This window comes from Gossypium hirsutum, chromosome D07, assembly GCF_007990345.1.
Source record: "Gossypium hirsutum isolate 1008001.06 chromosome D07, Gossypium_hirsutum_v2.1, whole genome shotgun sequence".
NCBI lineage: Eukaryota > Viridiplantae > Streptophyta > Magnoliopsida > Malvales > Malvaceae > Gossypium > Gossypium hirsutum.
In genome coordinates this window covers 9,074,692-9,098,600 of record NC_053443.1, presented here as the reverse complement: position 1 = coordinate 9,098,600, position 23,909 = coordinate 9,074,692, and the positions used below count along the sequence as shown (strand labels likewise).

At 33.0% G+C, this 23,909-nt stretch overlaps 1 protein-coding gene and 1 non-coding gene across 2 annotated transcripts; both read left to right on the top strand.

Annotated features, from left to right (window-relative positions):
* The first annotated feature begins 8,777 nt into the window (after positions 1–8,777).
* On the top strand, positions 8,778–10,527 carry LOC107953442 (tyrosine decarboxylase 1). The gene is given in 2 exon segments (XM_016888749.2): positions 8,778–9,313; positions 9,316–10,527. Coding segments are annotated over 2 exon segments (1,479 nt in total). The 5' UTR covers positions 8,778–8,886; the 3' UTR covers positions 10,368–10,527.
* A 12,667-nt stretch (positions 10,528–23,194) lies between these two features.
* LOC121219750 (small nucleolar RNA R71) lies at positions 23,195–23,301 on the top strand. The gene has a single exon (XR_005916641.1). It is a non-coding gene; the product is annotated as a small nucleolar RNA R71 (small nucleolar RNA).
* Positions 23,302–23,909: the final 608 nt, after the last annotated feature.

Here is a 23,909-nt window from a genome sequence, read left to right as displayed (position 1 = left end):
ACATGGTCAAGGGGACAAACAAAATATTACTCAACATCGATATATCACCAATATTTTATTATTATATCTTTTTTATAATAACATTTCGTTATAACACTTTGACTCTGAAACAGCAAAATCTATTATTATTTGGGATAAAAAAATAAATGAATAATTCAATTCAAAATATTTACCACATGAGTGTTTTTAGAGATGATCAATTTATTTCAATTTTTCGATTAAATTGTTTATTAAGTAATATGTTTTTGTGTTTTGAATTTAAATTTTAAACAATTTTTATCTTTATTTTAAAATATTATTATTTTGAAACAAAGTAAAATATTTTACAAAATATGTCATTATTATATTTAAAATAAGTTTTTGATAAAATGTAAAATATAGATATTAATACTTGGCATTTATGTAACATTGCACCTATTTAAGGTGTATGTCTATCAGGGACGAAGCCGAAAATTTTTTTTAGAGGGCTGAAATTAAATTGTAATTTTTAATAGCCTAAATCTTTATAATTTTTAAAAGATTGAATTAGAATCTTATCATTTTTAAGAAAGGCAAAGTGCAATTTTATCAACTTAACAAATGCTTTAGTCTCAGCGTCAATAGAATATTATGACACGTTGATAATTGGCTTTGTCACAACTCAAGCACGACATATCTGTAGTGATTGCAAGCACTTAATACGATAAGAAAATCAGCATCGGACGGTCCAAAGCGGCGATAAAAAAATCGACAAAAGAATCGAGCATTCACCAAACTAGAGAGGACGGCAACAAAATCATCCCTAAAATCACTTGTAAAACTAAGATTACATGAATAAGCAAGACTAAAAAACATGTTACAAGAGCAGACAAAAACTTCTAAAACTGAAGACTTATTAAACAATAGAAAAACAAACAAAAAACATATAAAACTTAAGACAACACGGGTCCAAATCGACATGCAAAGGCGGATACAGGGGGGCTGGCAGGGGCTTGACCCCCTAAAATGGAAAACTTCTATTTAGGCCCTTGAATTTTTTTTAAAATTTTAAATTAGTAAAGGTAAACTTGTATTTTGGCCCCCCTAAAATTATAAAGATATGGACTATAAAAAATAAAAATTTCATTCGGCTCCCCCTAAAAATTTGTTCTGGCTTCGCCCCTGTCGACATGTGAAATCATTTATTATTCTACTCTCAAAATAAAAATAAATTAAGAAGTTGACGAAGAGCCATCCACTTTCCAAGAAAAAGTACCGGTAGCCAGTGGAGTTTTAGCGAATGACAGACACTGTCATCTATCCATCACAACTTGTGAAGACAACAAAGATACCCACAAAATAGATCTGCAAACTGAAAAAAGAGAAACGTGTGTAATAAATGAGAAAAAGAAAGTAAGAAATGATTGATAGGAGAGGAAAAAGGCGGGCGATAACCAACTTGAAAGTTGGCACCGCTACTGAGCAAATATATATATATATATAACTTATATATAATATTTTAGACGGTAATAATTCATTTATATACATATTTAACATATTCATCTATGCAAACGTTTTCATATATGGTTGAAGTTTTGCATAATTTTATCATAGTGATTCAATATTTTAGAAAATAATTTGTATGTTTATGTTAAGTCTTAATTTAGATTATATTTGTCATAATTTTTTAATTCAAATAAACATTATATGTTTTTATTGAAGAGAATAGAAGTGTTTTTTAGATGAAAATAACTATTTCTCATACCTTTATTGCCAATGAGAAAACAGCTAATATATAGTTTTTACAAAATAAAACAGAAAAAACTCTAAAAATTTGTAACCACAAAATAGCTTCCTAATCATAAGGTAACAACAATTCAAAAGTTAACCAAGTATCCCTTAATAATGGGGATTAATTAATCACATCTCAACTACTTAACTTAGTAAATATACTGATATATCTATAAACATCCTCCCTTAAGATGATTTCTATTAAGTAATCAGTTTATCTCTAGCAACAAACACACTCCCATTAGCTGGTGCAGCTTCACAAATGCTTCAAGCATCAAAGGCTTTGTCATCACATCTGCAACTTGCTCCTGGGTGCTGCAATGAACCAATTGTATTGTACCATCTTGTGTGAGCTCACGGAGGAAACGAAAGCGCACATCAATGTGCTTGTTGCGCCCATGCATCACTAGATTTTTGGCAAGCTCAATTGTTGAGTTGTTGTCACAATTAACACTTGTAGGTCTGCCTTGTGTAAAACTAAGCTTGTCTAGAACCCTTCTCAAGGCACATGTGGCTGCTGCTATGAATTTTGCTTCTGTGGTGGTGGCGCCATTTAGAAGGTTTCACCACCATTATTTATTTATTGGCCTTCAATTATTGAGAAATATCAGTATTTTTTTAGTATTATACATTCACTTTAGATTCATCACTTTTTACTATTTATTTCAAGTCATTAATTTACATAATCAAAAAAGTAAGTTATTTTTCTAATTTATTAAAATTTTAGGGTGACTTTAATAAAAAAAAGCCTGAAATAAAAACGTGAGGGATTAAGTATATTGCTGTTAGGCTGAGTTGTAGGTTTATTTTAGCGTATGGTAGAAAATTTCAATTTTTGGCCGTTTTGGGAAGCCGTGCACTAACTTCTCTTTCGTTGGGGATAACATTTTCGTATTTTTCTAAAAAATTGCACAGCTGTTTCAAGAGGGCGGTCAAATCAACCGTCAGATGGGAAATACCCTTTTAAATCTGAGATTCCACCATTATTGTGTAATAATGCGTGGGTGGTTTTTGGGCTAAAATCGGATGGATAACATGCATCACGTTTTATTTTGATAAATAATCCTCGAACCATATTATTTTGAGAAATAATTTTAGATAAAAGAATGTCAGAAAGATTTAAAGGTTGAGTAAGAATTTATTTTTTATGATGCTTACTTTTATATAATTTTTTAAGTTGCTTTGAATAATGATGGAGTTGGTAAAAATTCCTGCTACCTACCTGCAGATTTTGAATGCTATGTTTCTTGTTTATACATATATAGCTTCCCCTATTTTCTATCATTTTTGTCTACACAATCTCTCTGTGTTTCTATAAGATTTAATGGTCTAATATAAAAATTTATCCAACAATCGAATGTTCAAAATACCTTCTTTCTAATTACACGTTTTTACATTTTATCCTCTCTAATATGTTTAATAGTTTAATAAAAAAACATTAACCATCATAACAATTGGATCAAAATATTTAAATTCAAAAAGTAAAGGGTTTAAATTTCTAAAATTAAAAATAGGATTAGAGTATAATTTAACATTTAAATTTGTGCTTTTTAATTTGACACAAACAAATAACCAACTCAATAGGAAGTGAAGGAATCATACTAATTTTGGTGAAAATTGAAACGAGTCGAAATTGGGCAAAAAAAATTCACTCATCCAGTTGCCATATCTAGGCTTTGTAATGTTAACAGAAATTTGTTATCCTCACCATCAAATTCCTTGTAGGCGCTTTGTCAATATCCCTCACATATTGTAGATATTTTGCTTGGACTCCTCTAGGGAGAACTTTTGGTGGCTATTTCTCGCTATGTCAATTCTTTGACTAGCGAGTATACACCTTGTTTGATAAAATCTTTATAATTTATCCAAGTCAATCACTATTATACCAAATAGATTTCACTTATTGGTCACTCTATCCAATTTGAAGAGTCATTGTATACATCGTAACGTCACATTATCTAAACCTATTAGGATATGCTCATTGTTTTCCAATATTCCAATCATAGAGCAACACGTGGCATCTCAAGACAAGTGAAGAACCTCCCTCATGTATAAATCGAGATCTTGATAAGTGAAGTCTACCTTCCTCTTGAGTTTCCATCATTAATACTCGTCCACCCTCCTTTCACTTGTCTTTAATTATTATACAACTTTTTGTCTAACCGGATAAATCATCATGGGACACCATAATCTCTTTTGTGATCAATAAATTTGTATTTTGACTTTTATTACATGATCTAGCAAAATATATAGAGAGTATAAAAAATAATTTATGAATAGAAATAAAAAGTGGCATGTTAAAAAGGTTAAAATTTACTTAACACAAATTATAAATATATATTCTATAAAAAATTAATATAACAAAATAATATCTTAAATACGATTAAGATGACATGAAATAAATTATGAAATTCAATTAAAAAAAGAGAGATTTTATATCATAGATAATAATTGGAAGAATGAGATGAAAATATTAAAAAATAAACATAAATTTTGATGCTACATAACACAAACATATATTTAGCAAGATTGTTGACATTTGCATAAGAAGAAATCCCGTTAAAACCAGACTATAATGGCATCTTACTTGAGTATTTATATATAAAAAGTTTTAACCTTATATATTAACCATGAAAAAATATATATATTATCTTGTTTTATCAAGGTTGAGAAAGGATTGTATGAAACTGTGATTTCATATCATCCCTATTCCTTTCCAATAGGAGAATGACAAATCAGATTTTTACTTCTGATTTTTAGGATTTTTAGTTGGATTTGAATTTTTTCAAGAGAAAAAAGCTAAAAATTAGGAGAGAAAATATGATTTGCCATTCTTCTATTGGAAAGAGATAGGGATGACGTGGAATTACAGTTTCATATAATCCCTTCTATATTTTGAATATCAAGAAATAAATAAAATAGATAAATATGAAATCATCATGATTAAAAAAGATAAAGTGCTGATTTTAAACTGATAAATGTACAAAGGATATCATTGATTACATTCTTTTGCGAAAGAATTGTTAGAATTAAATAACTCAAATCCTTATTTAAATAAAATACAGTGGTAAAATAAAATAAAAGTAAAATCCCTATAGAACTACACTTATTTTATTTTAAAATAAGGTTTTTAAAACCTTATTAAACTCCATCTATTTGATATTGATTAGAATAAGGCGTTTCAATCTTACAATACTCCTATTAGAATATGGTTTTACAAGCCTATAAATAGACATAGCCTACTCCTCTTGTAATCATTTGAATTCGACATAGTGAATTTTGTTCTCTTCTGCCCGTGATTTTTTCCCCGAAAGGGTTTTCACATAAAATTGTGTGTTCTTTATTTTTATTTCTCTTTTCTTTGAGATATATTATTATTACCGATATTCTATTTTTTTACAAATGAATTATTGAACATGATAGGAATGTCGGTCTTGTAAACTTTCAAGACACAAATATGAAGTTTCACCATGTTATATGAAAAATTAACATAGTTATGTTAGAAATTTAGAAATATAGGAATAAGATACAAACCCATAATATTTGAGTCAACCATGATGGAAATTCGACTCAACGCTTGGTTTAATGTCAAGTTTTAAGTTAAATTAGACAAAGTACATCATTAATATGTGATTGCTAGTATTATAAAATAATATATCATTCCAGGGTAAAAAATGCTAAGTATCTATAATGACAAGGGAAGGATGAGTATTTTACTATTAATAGACCCATGACCCAAATATGTTAGAGTGTTAAAATTAAAAGAATATTCTTAATGAGATCTACTTATATGAGTGTGCTTTTAGGAGTTTAGGGGCTTGACTCTAACAACACTAATGAAAAGAGGTTATAGACACATGGTCATAATAGTGTCCTTAGTAACTATGCATTGGCTGGTAATGAAATGCTTGTATGAGGTGTGTTCGATTAATCAAAAAGTATATAGTCAGTTCAAAGTATAGTCTACCATGCAATTTTAATTATCTTTAACATGTTTTCGCTAAGTGAAGATTCAATCATAAAACATTTTCATTTATGAAATTGATTTCCAAAATTATCAAAGTCTAAAATATTTTAAAAATATATCATTTTCAATATATATATATATAGTGTTCTAATAGTTACAAATGACAAGTTGTCAATAACAAAAAGTTATAACACTTGGTTATTTAATAAAAAATTGTCACTATTCAAAAGTGATGAGATACGTCTCTTGTTATTAAAAGTTAAGTTATTTTATTATTAATAAAAAGTTATAATTATTCAAATAGTTTGGTTTATTGTTAATAGATGTAACTCTCCAAATAGGTATATCTTTATGAAGAGATATGAGAACTTTTATAAATTAAAAGAAAAACAAATTCCATTTGCAAGGCATATCAAGAAACCAAAAATTTAGCAACAAAAGTTTCTTTGTTTTCTTCCATCTAATATTTAAAAAGTGTTTTACAAATGTAAAATTTGATACCTTGCTATATATTACTTAGTGTTGAATGAATTGTTTTTGTCAATGCAAAACGTTAATAATCATTAAATCTATTATATAATATATCCTGCAGGTAAAAAATAAAAGAAAATATTAAAGAAAATGAAATTATTTCACCATTGTTGGATTGGCTAAACTTTATCTATGAAGTTGGTTCAACGGAAAAGGTGTTTAACAATATGATGGTGTACCTTTATTAACAAAACGCCAATAGTGGAAATCAGAATGCATGTTGCGGTGACAAAAATAAATTTGCCTTCTACTCTTCTCTATTCTAATAACAACTCACCCATTAAGGTGGGAAAAATAATTGAAGGTCCGCTTTTTACAGAAATAAATGTGATGCAGGTGTCTCCGTGATTGCTTTATAAAATCACGGACAGTACTTTATAGGTCTTTTCCTTTTTCCCTAAAAGGGTAAATTTCATAATTAATCATCTAATTTTTGTATGTTTTCATTTTGGTCATTAAAAATAATATTTGTTTTCAAATAAAACATCACTATTAGATTTTTTGCTTTAATCGCTTCTCATTAATTTGGCTAATAGCAATGTTACTATTTACTTGTTTTAGTCACTTAACTTTAGTAATATTTTATTTTGGTCATTTATTTTCTTTTTTTAGAATTAATTTTATTTTTTTCTTAAAGAAAGGAAAATTTGGGTTTTTATGGGGAATTGAGTTCTTTAGTTGAGAGATGAAACCCAAGTTTTCCATATAACTCAATTCCTTATAAAAAAAAATTTAGGTTTTTCTTTGTGAAAAACAACTTTTTCCTTGAGGTTTTCTTTCTTTTCTTTTTTTTTCTTTTTTACATTTATTCTAAAAATGGAAATTAAAATGAGAAAAAGTGATATTTCTTGTAAAAACCTTGATTCTCCCTTTTTTTTATTAGAAAAACCTAAAAACAATTCTTAAAAGAAATATAAAAAAAATAAAATGAGTGACAAAAATAAAAACTTACTAAAGTTGGATGATTAAAATGAGTATCGTGAGCCAAATTAACAACAAAAGACTAAAACAAGAAAACTATCTAATAGCGAGTCACTAAAATAAAAAAAATTATTTAACAACAATGCTATATTTGAATTTTTATTTTTATTTTTTGATGATCAAAATGAAAATTTATTAAAACTGGATACTAATGATATAGTTTACCTTTTCTAAACATGCCACCAATCTTCACTTGTTATTATATCTACACAAATAAATGTTCACCTACTTCTCAATTTTCACTTTCTCATCTTAATCTTTAAATTTTTTCCTTAATAATCTGATCATATTCTTATTAAGATAATGTCTAGAACTAACTATTGTCCCTCCCCAATCCATAAATAGGATGATAATGCGCTTCAGTATATTCGAACCTACATTCTCCTTCATTGACAACAATGCCCATGTCAATCGAGCTAAGATTAAATCGGATAAATCCTTCTATTTTTGAATCTACACAAATAAAAAATTCAATCACTCTGTTGGTAATTTATTTTACTATATTTACATACTGATATATCGTAATCATACAAATATTTTATTATTATAAATTATAATACAATTAAATATTTTTATAACGATATTTCATTATAGCAAATAAATTTTTAGTAGAACCGACTTTTAATATTTTATTTTAATCTTCTATAACATTTTTTCACTAATAACAACAACAACCATAATTATGGAGTACAGTATTTATTAAACCAACAATCTATTGTCTCAAATTTTAAGCAAAATTATAAATATTTCATATAAGCAAGTCTATTAATTATATTTTATTTAATAAAAGTGGTCTTAAATAAGATATTATTTTAATAAAATATTTAAATTCCACATAAAATATATTTAATAAGTGGAATTAAAGATATAAATTCAATAAACTATTAAAATTTTATAAATGGAGTCATGATTAATTAAAAACATTACATTACAACAAAAAGAGTGTAGTCGATAAAATACAAATATAATTTTGGTGTTTAAATTATGTTGACAAATTATTTCATTTAATTTATTAATAAAATATACATATAAATGAAAATTTTAAATTAAATATAATTTTATTTTTAACAACATCCAAGTGTTGTGTTTTTTTAGCAAAATGTTAGTAAAAAAATAAAATTATTAAAAAATGGATTGATCGTAAATCTAAAACATTCTAATATAAATCTCATAGATTGTTTCACTATTTTTACTTTAATGTTTTAAATTATTTATAAAATAAAGTTAATTTATAAAATAGAGAAATTCACAGTAAAACATAAGCATATTTTTAGCTAATATATTGTCTCTTAAACATCAACCACGATGCAATATGATTGCTATACTGCCACTCCCAACTCGCTCTATCAATTGTCGGTGGTTTTTAATTTCCGACCATAACTATTTTTTAATATTTTAAAAAAAAATCCATTTTATGCACAAAATGGATGTGACGAACCGTAGTGTATTCTGACTTTTTAAATTTTTTTCCAAGTATTGGTATTAAATATTTGTGTATCTATAATAAATAGATATTGGACACAGCATAGCTTCCATGTCACTGAATGGTTGAAATGAAATGGAGTGGCCTGTGTTTTCTTTTCTATATAAAGATGTGGTGTGGATGAGGTGGTGGGCATTCAGTGGAATCGAGAGAAGAAAATTTGTAGTATTGTAAAATGAGTAGAGCCACAGAAAACAGCTTCCTTCCACTAGACATAGGGAGCTTCGGAGAAGAGTCGAAAGCAGTGATAGATTTCATTGCGGACTACTATAAAAACATAGAGAAATACCCAGTTCAAAGCAAAGTTGAGCCTGGGTATTTGTCTTCCAGCTTACCCGATTCCGCTCCCTATTCCCCCGATTCACTAGAGGATGTACTGAATGATGTGAATGACAGCATTTTACCTGGCCTTACCCATTGGCAAAGTCCTAGTTTCTTTGCCTACTATCAAGCAAGTTCTAGCACTGCCGGATTCCTTGGAGAGATGCTTTGCTCCGCCTTTAATGTGGTTGGTTTCAACTGGATTTCGTCTCCCGCTGCCACCGAGCTTGAATCCATCGTCCTTGACTGGATGGCCAAAATGCTCAAGTTACCATCTTCTTTTTGTTCTCTGGAACAGGCGGTGGTGTCATTCATGGTACTACCTGTGAGGCTGTCGTTTGCACTTTGGCTGCTGCTCGAGACAAAGCCTTGAAACAACTTGGTGGTAGTTGGGACAACATAACCAAACTGGTGGTTTATGCATCAGATCAAACTCATTTCACTTTCCAAAAAGCCGCCAAATTAGTGGGCATTCCCCCATCAAATTTCCGATTCATTCAAACATCTTTCGCCACCGAGTTTGCAATGCCACCCCAACTACTTCGTGTTGCTATCGAAAATGATATCCAATCAGGCTTGGTGCCATTGTACATATGTGCAACCATCGGGACAACAGCCTGCGGAGCAGTGGATCCTATTGCAGAATTAGGCAAAGTTGCCAATGAATACAATCTTTGGCTTCACATTGATGCAGCTCATGCAGGAAGTGCTTGCATTTGCCCTGAGTTCCGGCATTTCCTTGATGGAGTCGAACTCGCATCATCTCTCAGCATGAATCCACATAAATGGTTTCTCACAAACATGGATTGCTGTTGTTTGTGGCTCAAGGAACCGCGCTTCTTAATCGATTCATTGTCATCTAATCCAGAATATCTGGAAAACAACGCAACTAAATCCAACGTTGTGGTGGACTACAAAGATTGGCAAGTCACATTGAGCAGACGGTTTCGAGCACTGAAGCTTTGGTTAGTGATCCGCCGGCATGGCGTGGAAAACCTCATGCGCCACATTCGATCAGATGTGGAGCTCGCTAAGCAATTCGAGGCACTTGTAGCTAAAGATGAGAGGTTCGAGATTGTGGTTCCAAGGAGGATAGTGTTGGTTTTCTTCAGGCTTAAGCCAAAACATGGGGTAGACGGCAGAGAACTGAACCGGAAACTGCTAGATGCTATAAATTCAAGTGGGCGAGCTTTCATGACACAGGGAGTGGTGGCTGGAATTTTCGCCATCCGATGTGTCGTTGGAGCTACTCTCACCCAAGAGCATCATTTGAAGGATTTGTGGAGTCTCATTCAGGAAAAAGCTCGACTTGTGCTGCTCCAATGCACCCAATAAATTTCCCATTTATATCTGGTGCTTAACTGCCACGGTTAACTCTTTCACTTTCGAAGCTTAAAATTTTCATCCAATAAAATTTAAATTGTTGTGACATGTGAGAAATAAATGTAATGTTTGAAGATTCAGTTTTGTTTAGAAATGTTTGATGATTTGTCTACGAATGAGCACTTGATTTTGATTTTCTTTAAGCTGATCTTTTCAATGATTAGGTCCGTATGCTAATGGAGTTTGAGATGTTGTCGTAGCCTGTGTTGGTCGTAGTTTTCTAAATCATCCTCCACTACAAAAGCTACTTTGGTGTTTATTATGGGATGTTTTATTTTTTATTTTCTTAGAGTTTTAAATCTACCTTTAATCGAGTATTTAATTGTCAAAGGCATCGCTTTTTCGAACTTGTAACTCCAATAGTCTATTTGAGGTTAGTCATATGTCCTTGGAACTTGTGGGGCAAAATCCAAATCTAATATTTCTATCCTAATTTGGAGATTATGTTTAGCACCATATTTCATTAAAGTCAAACGCAATTACTTGGATGGAAATGTTAATTGAAATCAAGGCCTTACCCTTTCCTTTCCTCTGAATCCACTCCAAAACCTCCTGCCAAGTGTGATAAACCACACTCAATTCACCCCCATAGTTCCTTAGAATAAGGACAATAGCCAAATATATGGCCTCTAAGTCTCATGCTATTTCTTTATTTGATAAGGAGAGGAATAGAGAGTATCATTCTAGATCTGATTTCAATGGGAGTCCTCTATTATTACACCACAACAGTTGACATTCATGCTACTTATTATACAAGGTTATATTAATAATATTTTTTCTATAAAAATAAAATTATATCCATGACTAATCCACTACTCCCACTTCCATGCTTCTAAAAACTGCACGAACAGTTACCTCAATTTTCCACTTCTCCTGACTAGATCATTATCTTTTTTTCTTTTTTTTTTACAATTTATTCATTATTTCGGTCTGAAAGTGGGTTAATATTTTCAGACGCGATCAAGAGAGTTCAAGATCTCTTCTGCACAATGCAACCGACATGTTACGGGTCGCTGATCAAATCTCAGGACGGATACATACTGAGAACCTGTTATTTGCTTGCCATAAGGTGTTTGAGGAGCAAACGTATCTATGGTATCGAGGCAGCGGTTGCAGCAACAACATGACGGGAGATAAAAAAGCTTTTCTCGACAATGGCTCTACATTTCGCTAAAAGGTGACATTGGGTAATAGTGAATATATTGAAGTTTAAGGCAAAGGAAACATTGGATTCGAAACAAAGCAAGAAAGTAAGGTCATCGATGATACTCTTTGTATGCCAATATTAGATGAAATTTTGTTTAGCATTGGAAAGCTTTGATGAGGAGTATCTATACAAGAACTTTGGAGAATAATTCCATTTTCCAAAATATAATTTCCTAGGATTAAGTTGAAGTACACTTTCTATTATCAGTCATAAAAAATCTAAACTCTGACTTGAAATTGATTCTAAATCATAAAAGGGAACATTTTGAATAGCATCCCAGCCTCAAATTTTCCTTTCATAAGGAATACCCGGGTGATTCAAGTGTGATCATCAACATAAGATATAAACCATCTTGCACCAGTAATATTTGGAAGTTGAGATGGTCTGTATACTTGGAAAGGATGGGTGTTATGAAAATGTTTCAACAAATAATAAACTTCACACCAAAAAGATTTTGGATTTTTATTGAGGAATAAAGATAGAAACAACTAGGACGATGACATGAAATCCCTTTCTTGTTGACTTTGCGCTTATAGTGCATGATGAATTTGTTGAAGCTGGCTTACATGCAAACCATGAAGCAGACCATGAAGCAGACCAAGTTGCCCCGAGCCATGCAAGTTGCTACTGAAGATCATGCAGATGTTTTGTTACTTCAATTGGATGTTTTGTTACTTAGTTAGATATGAACTAAGTTATTAGCATGTTTGATGTAATTAGGTGCTGATAGATTGATAAATCAGCTTTACCAAGTGTACAAGTTATGTTTATCAAGTTTCTATACTACTTAGTGGAGTTAGGTAAATGTTTAGGTAGCATTTTTCATCATTTTGGCCAGCTAAATGTCTGGTATATGTAATGGCTTTATGCCTTTATTCAATGTACTGAAAAATCTTTCAAATTCTTCTTCATTTTCTGGTTTTACTTGAGCATTTTTAAGTTCACAAAACCATAGCCGATTCTCTTGTTTGATCAGCAAGAAATTGAAGCTAATTATTGCTTAAGTTTCTGTCAAAGTTTCACATTTTGTTTTCTTGGTTCCAACAGAATTTGAAACATTAATTTTATAGTAGTCAACCTGATCAGTAAGAACTTCTTGAGTTCCTTCCCGACTTCTTTAGCATTGCCAATCATCTTTCCCAAATCCATAAACAAGCGATGAAAGAAGGAAAACTTACAAATACACTTCGAATCTCTTGTAAGTTTACTAATTGAAAAAAGTTACATATTAACACAGAAATTGAATTGGCAGATTGAAGTATTAATGTGTTAGATATTATCACTTTCCTGATACCGGTCACCTGAGAAAGTTACCCATCGGCAATTCTGACTTTATAATTCTAATGATTATGGTTGCATGCTTGTAACAATGATGTATCATTTGTTGCGTGATCTAAGGCTACAGAATCGATAATCATTCTTGTTTGATCGCCTACTTCAACATGGTAGAGCTTGAACCTTGGCTAAACATCTTTTGTAGCCATTCAATGTACTCCATGCTGAAGAAAGCAGGTTCATTGTTAGATTTCTCCTTGTCCTCTTGAGCTTTCTGACTAGACCTAGTTCTTGAAATATGCTGTGATTTTGATTCCACAGAGTTTGGGTCAATCCACTATTTTAGACTAAAAAGTAGAGGCTAAAACCCAAAGAAAGCTAAATGACATCGATACCTTGTAAAAATTTTAAGAAAACTGTGAAGAATTCATGTAGAATTATAAAAGGAATTGAGTTGAAAATTTCTTACTATTCCAAATATTACAGCCTTATTAACCAGCCTTATATGTACAAAAAAAGAAGCTATAACAAAAAAGAATTCAATTCTAAAATCTATCCTAAAGAATCAACTAGTTGTACATAATCTCCTATATTTTAGCCTATCAAAGCAGTATCGACTTTATTATCTGAACTCTCCTTTTGCTGCTCATCATCCCCTGCTACATCGATTGATCCTTCAGCATCTTCATTATGTCCAGTTTCAGTTGATGCCCTTCTTTGCGTATGCTCCTCTATCTTTGCGGATAATTCTTTCAATTCTTCAACTGCAAGATCAGACAAAATCTTCTCCCTGTTACCTCCGTCACCTAAGCAATCAGATAATATTTCTGTTGCAACCTCTGAATGCTCCGCATTAGCGTTATTTATACTATTGTGATTTTCTGAAGATGAATATTGCTGACTATTGTCAGTACTGATTTCCAAAGCAGAAAAGATGGGCTCATCATGGTCTGATTCTTTTACTGTACTCTCAACTACGGAATCAGTTTCAGCTGCATTCTATGTGGCTGGAAAAGACTGGAAGGCATCCCAATCGTCTTCATCCTCTTCATCTTCTTCCATGTCATCATGATTGGTACCTATAGGGGTGGCTAATGGAGATGACTATCTTTCTTCACTTTGCTGTTTAAGCTTCACTTGAGTAGCTGATGGTAAGGCATTGTCCTCTCTTCTCATTTCAAGTGGAACTGGTAGTTTAATCTCTAATGGCGGTGCCACAGATTTCGTTTCTCCAACACTATGGTTCAGTGTTACTGAAGCACGAATAACCCCCTGAAACAAGAATGGTGATTATTATTTCTGAACAATGTGGCCACGAGAAAAATGAAAATTGCAAATCAAACAAAACTTTAGGCAACAAAGTCTTTAAATGCCTATTTCTATAAAAATTGTGAATATATTGTTCTACCAAAAACATGTGGTGAAAAACTATTAGTGCAACTAGATCTATGTTTCTTGAAAGGAAAAGACAAAGCCATCAGGTTCGATCTAACAATACAGTTAACAAAGTTTACCAAACTTGAAATTTCCCATTTCCTGTTTCTTTCAATCACAATAGAAAAACTTGTCATTTATATAGAAAGAAATAGAAAGCAAAAACACTCGAAGTTGCTGTCTCTGCGTCTTAGACATCAATAACAACACATCCTTGAGATGACCAGCAGAAGAAGGAATTTGTGCAAGATGAGAAACAAGCCTGATGGCAGTGTTTCTTATGTCATTGGCTTCCTGCCAACATGATCATAAACAAAAGATTGTTTAAAACAACCATAGAAATACTTGTTCCAATTTCAAATGTTGAAGGCTCTTGAACAAATTACCTGAGAACAATTATCCTCTGAAGCCGAGAAGATCATAACAATAGCTTCCAAAAAAAGACTCATGAACCCTCTCTGGCAATCACTCTCTTTTGAAACTGATTGCAGGAGCATTAGGACTTGTAAGCACTCCCCCACAATAAAATCATGAAGAATTAAGATGAAAATTTCTTACTATTTGACATTTTACAGCCTTATTAACCAACCTTATATATACAAAAAAAATTAAGTTATAACAAGAAAGAATTCTATCCTAAATAATCAACTAGTTGTACATCATAACCTATAATTTAGTCTACCAAATTCTTAGATTCTTGGAATAAAAATCCATGATTTCCACAATCCCAAATTTTCCACCCTTCAGTAATATGACAACATTATTGTAATCATAGAATAGAAATATAAGGGATTGTGAATTATATAGTTAGAAATCTATTTCTAGTTATATATGATGAATGATATCTTTCTGGGACTTATTCAATAACATATTTAAGAAAAAATTCCATTTTTTATTTTATTAGGAGATATTAGAAAATATGTAATATTTTAAGGATTATCCTCTAGAGCAATAAAGGCCTACAATTTAATGAAAAATGACTGTTATAAACTGATGGTCACTAAACTAACTATAAATATGACAAATGCAAGCGCACCTATCGAACAATAGTATAGCTACGGTGAGTAGGGAATATCATATCCACGAGGACTAAAAGTACTAGTAATTACCGTCTTCTTATTATTTAGCCGACAAATTGGAGTGATTGTGTTTTAATCTAAAATTACTAAACTAATTTAACTAAGAACGCAACAGAGAGTGAAATAGGAAAATAATCGAAGCTAACCAATGAGATAGACAATACCCAGGAAAAAATCCACCTAGACTTCACCTATTATTATGAATCTGAATTAAACGATTTATTCACTTGTGTCTTGATCCGTAGAAATCCCTAAATTATGTTAATATCTCTTTCGAGAGTAAGAGCAACTGACTCTAGGTTGATTAATTGAAATATCTTTCTAATTAAAACCTCTATCGTCACATTAACTCGATCTATGGATTCCCCTATTAGATTTGACTTTAATCCGGTAGATTTATGTTGTCCTATTTCTAAGATTGCATGCAACTCCACTTAATTATGCTAGATCTACTATTAAACAAGGCCTTTTGCTCCACTGAAATAAGCACATTAAACATGATTTAATATCCCGGAAATATTAAAACAAGAAATAAGCATACATAATTGAGAACAAGAATAAAGTATTTATCGCGTAAATCAGAAATCAAATAATAAGATTCATCAAAGATTTCATCTTCCCTAAGTATTTAGGGAATTTAGTTCATAATCCTGAACAGAAACATCTCAAAGTTAGAATAATCATAAGGCATAAAGAAACTCAAGAAAACTTCGAAAGAAATTAAAAGGAGATCTTCGATCTTGATGGAGATCCGCTTCCGAGTTGATTCTGATGGCGTTCTTTGAGTGTTTTCTTTGATCTTCTCTGATTGGCTCCCTGAGTTTTCTTCTAATTGGTATTTATAGACTTTAGAATGCTCAGAAAGCCTAAAAATTGGGTTTTTCCACGTATTTGAGAAGCAGTGTGCGAAATCGACACAGGTTGGCACATAGGCGTGTGGTCATTCCGTGTGGATCTTGAAAACAGCTCTATTTGTTCAATTTTGGCTTTTTTTTTTTGCTCCTTTTTCTCCCAAATTCTCTCCTAAGTATAGAAACATGAATTTAAAGGATTAGGAGCATCAAATTGACTAATTTGCATAATTAATCATCCAAAAACGCATTAAGAATAGGATTAAAATGTGTTACTTTTATAGCTTATCAAATATCCCCACACTTAAGTGTTTACTTGTCCTCAAGCAAAATTCTCAACTCACATTAAAATTAATCTTTCTCAACTTATAATTCCCATCAATAATGTCTCAAAATAATTCATAAATAATCATGCATTGGCAATTCAACTAAAAAAACACCAAAATCTCAAACAATCCAAGCTAACATTTTTAAACACGAAAACATAGGTGTCTCCCATTATCTCAGTAATTACCTTTAATTCAAAATTGACAAAAATTGGCATCCTCACTAAAGATTCACTCCAATCACTCAAAGTGTTTAAAGTTCAAGAATAAGCACTCAATAGTCAAACAAGAAAAGTCATTACCATAGGCTTGCATGGAAATCAAATCTCCACCACTATAAAATGATATGATACATAAATCAAAAGGTTTTTAAAAGGTTGTAATATGGATTAAGTTAAGGGTGAGGATAAAGCCCAAAAAATTTGGTTATAATCGAGATCGAATTGATAAATTACTAAACTAGAAAAAATAAGCAAGTGCTGAATTAAAACAATTACATCAATCGAGAACTATTCAAGAATAAAAACAAACTTCTTCTCAAAATATGAATTTAACTGTTCAAGCTCAATCAACATAGAACTAAATAATAATATTTTTTTATTTTTTTTGTTTTTTGTTTTTGAACAATAAGAAATAATTTAGCAAATCAAACAAAAGAGTATAGTTAGACAACTAACCAAATCAAATCTCTACAAAAAGGGAGTCAATAAAACACGAAAAAGTTTCAACGAACAAAAAATGAGTTATGGGTTAACATTAATGGGTAAATCAAGAAACGGTGTGTTAGGCTCAACAGGGTTCACTAAAGGTTAATTATGTAGGTAGTCTTTTTATTAGATAAGTGAGTTAAAACCTAAGTGCCTTTATCATCTCAGTATATCAAACCAAAGGTGTGGTCTCGACATGTATAATTGAAGCAAATTCTAGAATAACAAATTAAATTGACATACTCAAAACCAATAGTAAAATGAGCAAGAAAAATGTATGCTCTAAAGGCTCAAAATCTCACAAAAAAATCATGGTTTTTGATGTCAAACTTGCAAATCTCAAACTTCAAGATAATACTTCAATTTAGGGAAACAACCTAACATTTTTAATTTCTGAAAATAACTTATCATGCTTGATTCTCTACTGTCTTAAATTTTAAATCAACCAATGCACAAATATCTACAAATTAATCCAAAACACATCTACGAAAATCCCAAATCGATAAAAAATTATTCTAATGGAAGTATGAGAAAATCATTTAAATACAAGATATGATTCAGAGATTTTCTAATAATTACATAAATAACCTCCCCATACTTAAGTTGTACATTGTCCTCAATGTACAAAAAGATATAATCACAGTATAAGCAGAATATCATAAGAGAGGGAGAAAATTAAAACTGACCTGAATATTGGATGAAATTGCCAGAATGGTGAAAAACGGAATTGTAGATAAATCTAGAATATGTAGTGCATAATTCTGAGCAAACTAATAAGAAAATAAACACAAATGGTAAAGAAGATTAAAATGTTACTAATTCGATTAGAAGCAATCATAAAAATAAAAATATAGTTCAAAAGATAAGAAATGAAATAAGTCTAAGAAAGTGACAATAAAAACAACTAAAAATAACAATAAACATAAAAATAAAAATAAAACAAATAAACTCAATGGTCCTCATCATCAAAAGCGTCAGTGTCGTGAGTCGTCAGTGCTAACGAGGATATATGGAGGTGTTGACAGACCTGCTGCAATGTGGCATCAATACTGTTAAACCTCTGAAAGCAGTGCTACTCGAAACGAATGAACCGCTCGGAGAGGTTCTCTAAGGTAGCAGCAGAAGAAACAGGATGGTGAGTGAAAGGTGGAGGATGATGTGGATTCTTGTGATGGAAGGAGACATCATTAAAGAATTCCTCAAGCTCATCCTGAGGGTCAGAACGAGATAATCGATACTTAGGACGATCTACTCCACGAAGTCGCTCGATCATCCTCATATGGGCCATGCTCAATATTCCCTATGGGAACATCTGTCCGACGAGTGTAAGCGAGGAGGATTGCTCCGGTGTGTCGAGGAGACTAAAGTGTCGAGCGAGTCGAGTCGAGTCACATAAGGGCCTAAACAGATAGGACCCTTCCTGCTTTGCTCTTTCTGATGGCGAAAGGCGAGAGCGATGAAGTAGGTTAGATAAAAAAAATGCCTCGTGGCCATGCTCCATAGAAAGTATGTATCGGTGGTACTGATGACTCCAGTGCTCTCTTTCTTACCGGTCAATGTGTGAGCTAAGAGAGCATGAATATACTGTAAAGCCGAAGGGAGAGAAGTCGCCTTCGAGCGACTCGCGTCATAAGGTGTTGTACTCGCCGTAAAGTCTATCCAACAAAGAGATGACGAGTATTTGATGTACCGATGTAGGCGTAGAAAGTTCTCGACATTCATAAACTCTTCAGTGTATAGTCCCAAAGTAGTGCTAAACTCAGGGACGCTCATAAGTCGCGCTATGCCACCAAGTCTGAAAGTGATGGTGCCTGACTCATCATGAGTCATCATCACCTGCTATAGAGTAAATGTAGAACAAAACTCCAAAGTCAACTCTATGTAAGTGGGCTCGATAATAGAGAAAAACTAGTCCACGGAGTTATGGCCATGATGGCGCGCACACTATCTGCTAACTGGACTTGCTCCAAAACGACCCAATCAATATAGCGGCCTAAACCGAGTGGTTGCAGTCGAAGTAGCTGATATAAGTTCTCTTGGGGACCCGCTTAAAATTGGATACAAGGGTGGTGAGTCTCGACGGAAGCGCCTGAGGAAGAGGTCACGCCAGGAATCTTCCTTTTTTTGAAACGAGAACGACGACCTTAGACTTGCTGCGAGTGTTCCTCATGGTGTGCTTGAAAAATAAAAGAATTTAACAATAAATAAAGCATCACCAAATATGTAAACAAAGGGTCGAGAAGGCAGAATCCAAGTAGTCAAAATAGAAATCTACTACTAAAACAGTATGTACGAATGCCTAATCATGCAAAAACCATATATTGAAGCTATTATGAATCAAACTAGAATTAATGAAAACAATAAGGAAGGAATAATAAATAAAATAACTAAATTAGAAAGACATACTTAAAATAAGAATAGTAACAAATAATAATATGAATAATAATGATAATAAAATATATATATTAACCTAAACAGAGTTTACTTACTAAGATTAAAGGTGATAATAAGAATGGTAATAACAAAACCCAAAATAAGTAAATGGAACAGGAAGCATAATAGTCAAATAAGATTTAAAATAATAAGAATAATATAACTAAAAAACACTGAATAAGTGAAAATAAAAATAAAAATAAAAGTTAAGCATAATAATACTAAAACAGAGAAATAAAAATAATAAGAATAATGATAAAACAGTGGAATAGAATGAAAATAAATACAATAAGAAATAAGAAATAAGAAATAAAAATGAAATAAAATAAAGACAAGGGTAAAAGGGGAAACTGACGAAGCGACGGACGGTGGCAAGAGGTGCGCGACGGTAGAACGTGACGAGGATGGTTGAAGGCCGAGGGGGTGGTGCGGTCATCGCGGGGGTACGCATGGTGGTGGAACGGGGCTGGTCGTTGGGTGGGGTTTGTGGGCTGTGAAGTTTGTATGGTGGGGGGAAGGTGGAAAGGAGAAGGAGAGGAAAGAAGGAATAAGGGTCGAAGTTGAGGAGGATGCGGCGAGATAGGGGTGGAGGTTTTGTCGAGAGAGGGTTGCGTGGTTCGAGAAAGGTGGGATGTGGCGAGGGGAGGTGGTTCGTGGTTGTTGGGCAAAGGAATGACTGGGGCGATGAGGAAGAAAGGGGAACAAACGGCAACGGAATAAGGTGATAGTGGCCGGAAGGGGGTGGGGTTGTGGGGAGTAGTAGCTAGGGTTTTGGTACTTGGGGGATTAGAAGGAAGAAGACAAAAATAAAAGAAAGAGAAATTAGGGTTTGGGGTTAAAAGGGTGACACGATTGTGTGAGGCCCGTGTTGGACTACACTATCGTCTCAGCCCATATGCTATTTTAAAAGTGAGCCCAGTTTTCACACGGCCTCGGACACGAAAGTGTACCAGGCCGTGTGTGTGTTTCTTTGCTTTTCCCACTTCAATGTGAGACTCTACTCGCCCGTGTGGCTCAGTCGGGTCTCGCACACAGCTATGTTTCTTGCCCGTGTAACTCTCTGACTTCGAATAAAATCAAAAAAATTAGCTCCAGGGTTCACCGGTCTAGGACACGTCTGTGTGTCCAGGCCATTTGTGCCATACGGTTGTGTCACACGATCGTGTAACTATCAAATTTTTGAAAAAAAAAGTCCCAGAATCCACACAGCTAAAGACACACCCATGTATCTAGGCCATGTGAGTCACATGGCTATATCGTCAGACCGTGTAACTTACTATTGAACCCTTTATTGTGCACACAGCTTGGGACACGTCCATGTGTCTAGGCCGTGCGAGTAAAAAGCATTTTTTTATTTTTGAAAATTAATTAGTTTTTAAAAATAACATGAAATAAAATTAAAAGAATTAGCAGTGTTAACACTCATGTTGCCTCTTGAGAAGCGCTTATTTAGAGTCTAAGCTCGACTTACCTCGTATTTGCACAATCACGATGGTTCACAGAGCCGAAGCTCCTCTTTCTCATTATCAATTCTATTATCAAAATAAGGTTTAAGTCAAGTACTATTTACCTTAAATGTGCCAAATTTAGAATGAGTTACCTCAACTGTATCGTATGAGAAGACATTCAGTACCGTAAATGGGTTTGATTCGTTTGCATCAAGCTCCGAAGGGGCAATTTGTGGATTCGTTTTTTCTAGTAGTACCTTGTCACCATCTTAAATTGGTTCCTTACGTGTTCATCATGGCGTCGCTTTGGCTCTTTATCATGCTTTCTTGGTTTCTCCTTGACATGTGTCCGCCATTCATCTAGTTCATCGATTTCTAACATTCGTTCATTGTAAATCGTTCTATTTCTGTCGTGCTGACTGAAACATGGCTCAATTACATTTTTAGGGGTTTCCTACAAAGAAGGTTGAGCCACATGGTCACTAACATTAACAGAATATTTAAAATCATCTCGATCACTAGATGTTCTAACAGAAGCACGAGCTTGAAGAGTAATCGATTCGTCACCTACATAAAGTACTAACTCACCAGTACCAACATCAATTATAGTTCTAGCAGTTGCTAAAAAGGGTCACCCTAAAACTAAAGGTACCTCACTACCCTCATCCATGTCTAATACAACAAAGTCAACAGGAAATATAAATTTATCGATTTTAACAAGCACATCTTCAATAACACATTTAGAATATCTAATGGTTCTATCTGCTAATTGAATACTCATCCTAGTTTGTTTGGGTTTCCCAAGATCTAATTGCTTAAACATTTTATAGGGCATGACATTAATACTAGCCCCTAAATCAGCGAAAGCATTATCAATATTCAAACTACCAATTAAACAAGGAATAGTAAAACTCCCTGGATCTTTCAGTTTGTTGGGTAGTTTATTTTGTAATATGGCTGAGCAAACTACATTTAGCTCCACCAGTCGACGAATCATTTAACTTCCTTTTGTTTGCCAAAAGCTTCTTTAAAAATTTGACGTAATTGGGCATCTATGAAAGAGCTTCAAAAAACGACAAGTTAATATGTAATTTTTTCAGAAGTTTAAGAAATTTACCGAATTGTTTGTTCGTGTGGTTTCTCTTTGTTGCATTAGGGTATGGCACTCAAGGTTTATATTCCTTAACAACTGGCTTTTGCTCTTTCTGGCTTACCTCAAACTTATCATTATTTACCATAATTTCTTGCATTGGTTCTGGTTCAGATTCAACTAACCCTTCTTCATCTCGCATAGTAATTTCATGAAGTTGTTCCCTTAGGTTAGTTTCGGTATTACTAGGTAAACTACATTGTGGTCTTTTCGAGATTACTTTAGTAAGTTGATCGGTTTGGTTCTCAAGCCCTCGAATCGATGCTTGTTGATTTTTAAGTGCTGCTTTAGTGTTTTGAAAGAGGATTTCTGACACCGATATAAACTTCGTCAACATCTCCTCGAGGATTTTTCGAGGTTGTTGTTGGAAGCCTGGAGGGGGTTGTGCTCTTTGATTTCCTTGACCGCCCCAAGAGAAATTGGGATGATTCCTCCAACCTCCATTATAGTGGTTACTATAAGGATTATTTTGAGACCTAGAATTATTACTCATATAATTGATTTGTTCGTTCTCTGTGTTAGGAGCGAAGGGTAAGCATTTTGGATTGTTCATTCCACCTCCATTTGTATCACATTGCATCACTGAATGTACCAGTGTAGAAACATGTAAACCATCAATTTTCTTATTTAATTGTTCTACTTGATTTGATAGCATGGTGACTGCATCTAAGTTGAAAACACCGACTAATTTCATCAGTTTTGTCCTCATGACTTGCCACTGATAATTATTCAGTGACGTCTCCTCAGTAAATTCATAAACCGCTTCGGGTGTTTTATTATTCAAATTTCCTCCTGGTGCTGCATCGATCAACTGCCTAGTTGAGGGATTGAAACCGTTGTAGAAGGTTTGAACCTGTAACCATAAAGGCAACCCATGGTGAGGGCACCTTATTAATAAATCCTTGTATCTCTCCCATGCATCATATAAGGTCTCTAAGTCGATCTGAACGAAGGAAGATATATCATTCCTCAACTTGGCTGTCTTAGTCGGTGGGAAGTACTTCAATAGGATTTCTTGATCATTTGATCCCATGTAGTGATAGAACCTCATGGTAAAAAATTCAACCACTGTTTAGCTTTGTTCCTCAACGAGAAAGGAAATAACCGGAGGCGAATGACGTCATCAGAAATACCATTAATCCTGAAAGTATCACAGATTTCCAAAAAATTAGCCAAATGAGTATTTGGATATTTTTATTGCGAACCATCAAACTGAACAAACTATTGTATCATCTGAATGGTGTTCGGCTTCAGTTTGAAATTATTTGCAGCAATAATGGGTCTCACAATACTCGATTTAGCCCCAGTTAGAGTGGGCTTGGCGTAATCGTACATAGTACAAGGAATAGGATCTGGATTTGCAAGATTTGCAGCAACTGTAGGAGGTAGCTGATTATTCTGATTATCACCCATATCCTTAGTAATAATAATGCCCTCTTGCTTGTCTGCTATATTCTGTCTTCTTTGCCTTGTTTCTCTACGATTTCTGCGAGCTGTAGTTTTAATTTCACTGTCAAATAATAATGGTCCCAATGGGTTTCTTCTTGTCATAAACTACAAGAACCTGCCAGAAGCAAATTAAAG